The 2,344-nt window shown below is 40.8% G+C and overlaps 1 protein-coding gene across 1 annotated transcript; it reads left to right on the forward strand.

Annotated features, from left to right (window-relative positions):
* Positions 1-849: 849 nt before the first annotated feature.
* LOC118479084 lies at positions 850-1,174 on the forward strand (the record flags this gene model as incomplete). The annotated part of the gene is given in 1 exon segment (XM_035973722.1): positions 850-1,174. A coding segment is annotated over 1 exon segment (266 nt), but the record flags the coding sequence as incomplete, so codon positions are not given.
* Between the last annotated feature and the right edge of the window lie 1,170 nt (positions 1,175-2,344).

A 2,344-nucleotide genomic window follows, 5' to 3' on the forward strand; every position in this document is an offset into this window, starting at 1 on the left:
CAACAAAAACAAACAGACAAACAAACAAACAGATAACAGATAAACAAGCAAATAAAAACACACACACACACACACACACACACACACACACAAGGAGAATGGATAAACTACTCGATCCATCAGCATAATATTTTGCATGTCTAGAATTTGAGAAGCTTGTTGATTGTTCAATTCGGCTTCTCCTGCGAGGTATTGCTGCATCAACACTTTCTCAACACATAAATTACCAGTCGCCTGTCTTGACAACCTTTTTGACGATTTGTTGTTGTTGTTATTGTTGTTGTTGTTGTTGTTGTTGTTGTTGTTGTTGTTGTTGTTGTTGTTGTTGTTGTTGTTGTTGTTGTTGTGGTTCTTCTTGTTCTTCTGCGTCTTCTTCTTCTTCTTCTTCTTCTTCTTCTTCTTCTTCTTCTTCTTCTTCTTCTTCTTCTTCTTCTTCTTCTTCTTCTTCTTCTTCTTCTTCTTCTTCTTCTTCTTCTTCTTCGTCTTCTTCGTCTTCTTCTTCTTCTTCTTCTTCTTCTTCTTCTTCTTCTTCTTCTTCTCCTCCTCCTCCTCCTCCTCCTCCTCCTCCTCCTCCTCCTCCTCCTCCTCCTCTTCCTCCTCCTCCTCTTCCTAATTCTTCTTCTTCTTCTTCTTCTTCTTCTTCTTCTTCTTCTTCTTCTTCTTCTTCTTCTTCTTCTTCTTCTTCTTCTTCTTCTTCTTCTTCTTCTTCTTCTTCTGTAACCCCCCCCCCTCCTATTCTACCTCCAGTAATTTTTTTTCTTCAAAATATTGGCGGCGGGTGCAAGATCTATATTTTTCTTGAACATCAAAACTGGAAATCTTTGTACAATTCCAGTTTCGTGCCAGAATCTCCCCGGTGGCTCGCTTCCAAACGTAGATTCGAAGAGTCCAAAGCTGTGCTGAAGAAAATGGCGACAGTCAACAAAAGGGAATTCCCGGAAGCCATGTTTGAGGAGGTGACGAGGGAATACGAGAGAGAGTACCTAATGACCACAGCAGGAAAGGACCCAACCTCTGAAGATGTCAAACAAGAGGTGAAAGAAAGCATGGCGATCAATCCAGATTCTTCTGCGACTGAAATCAAACTGTCGGAAAAGGATGAGAAAGAAAATATTACTTCCCTTTTCCGCTACAAGCTTACAGCGGCGAGATTTGTCATTGTTCTCTGGAATTGGTGAGTTATACCAGTCCCCGTATACTTGTTCCACTTTTTTGTATGTTTGTTTGAGTATAGAGAAGCCCATCGACACAATAAAGGTCATTTAGTGCTGGGAACAAGTAAGACAGACAGATTGGAACAACATGGGGAAAGTAAAAAAGTAGGGCATACCAGAGGTGCCTTCTATCCACTCGCACTTTTTCTGACCTCAAGCGAATCAGTTTGAGGCTAATGCCTGCCTTTCCCTTTGCTTCCATTACTCTATCGATTCTGATATACTTGATGTCATGATTACCTTTTAGAAAGCTTCTAAATTTGTCTTCAGCGCACGATTTAAAATTCGTAGTTAATCACAACAATTGTCCTCGTCACGAACGGATCCTCATGGACGCACAAATCGCGTATTTAAGACACAGATGTCATACAGACAAATATAAGTTAAGCAAACTGTCTTGTCCGAAGAAATGTCATAATAGTTAAAGGTCATTTTTTGTTCCTTTTTTGTTTGCAACAAAACGAGTTTAAATAGATCTTCCTCTTTTTTTAGGGGTGAATAAATCCCCACTTGGCATCTGCTATGAATGACCCACTGCTCTTGTAGATGAATGTTTTTTGTGTTTTTTCTTTTAGTAGAGAGTTTTACGGCGCTCACAACTGCATAAGGTCATATGAGCGCCAAAGGGTGGGTGTCAACAGAGAAGTCTTTACAGGGAATCAGACTTAGTCTGCTCACCTCTCTAGATTCAACAGCAAAAGGTCTGCTTCGACTATCAAGGCACCCCGTAAAAAGCAGGTCTCAAGAGAGTGACAAACAAACAAAAGAAGTAGAGGAAAATGACAATAGTAAGGATCAGGAAAGAAAAAGCAGCAGTACCCTGTTGTCGATCAGGCACAGTTATGAGCGTGATATGAGTCAGCCCATTTACAATTCTACTATTCTTGAACGAGAAATGCCCCCCCCCCCTTTGGGAATGGCCTAAAGACACTACAGTCAGTGGCACTGCCCCCGAGGGGAGGGGTATATGAATGTTTGATATAGTTAAAACGTACTTCCTTCATGTGGTCTAGTTATCTGGGTGAATCAGACATTGATGTTTTAGTGTCTAGTAGCTAGTAGGTCATGTCCTCTTAGTCTTAGTCTGTTTGCATTTTGTATTGTATGTCAGTTTGTCCTAGGAAACAGCT

Source organism: Aplysia californica, unplaced genomic scaffold, assembly GCF_000002075.1.
Source record: "Aplysia californica isolate F4 #8 unplaced genomic scaffold, AplCal3.0 scaffold01940, whole genome shotgun sequence".
Lineage (NCBI taxonomy): Eukaryota > Metazoa > Mollusca > Gastropoda > Aplysiida > Aplysiidae > Aplysia > Aplysia californica.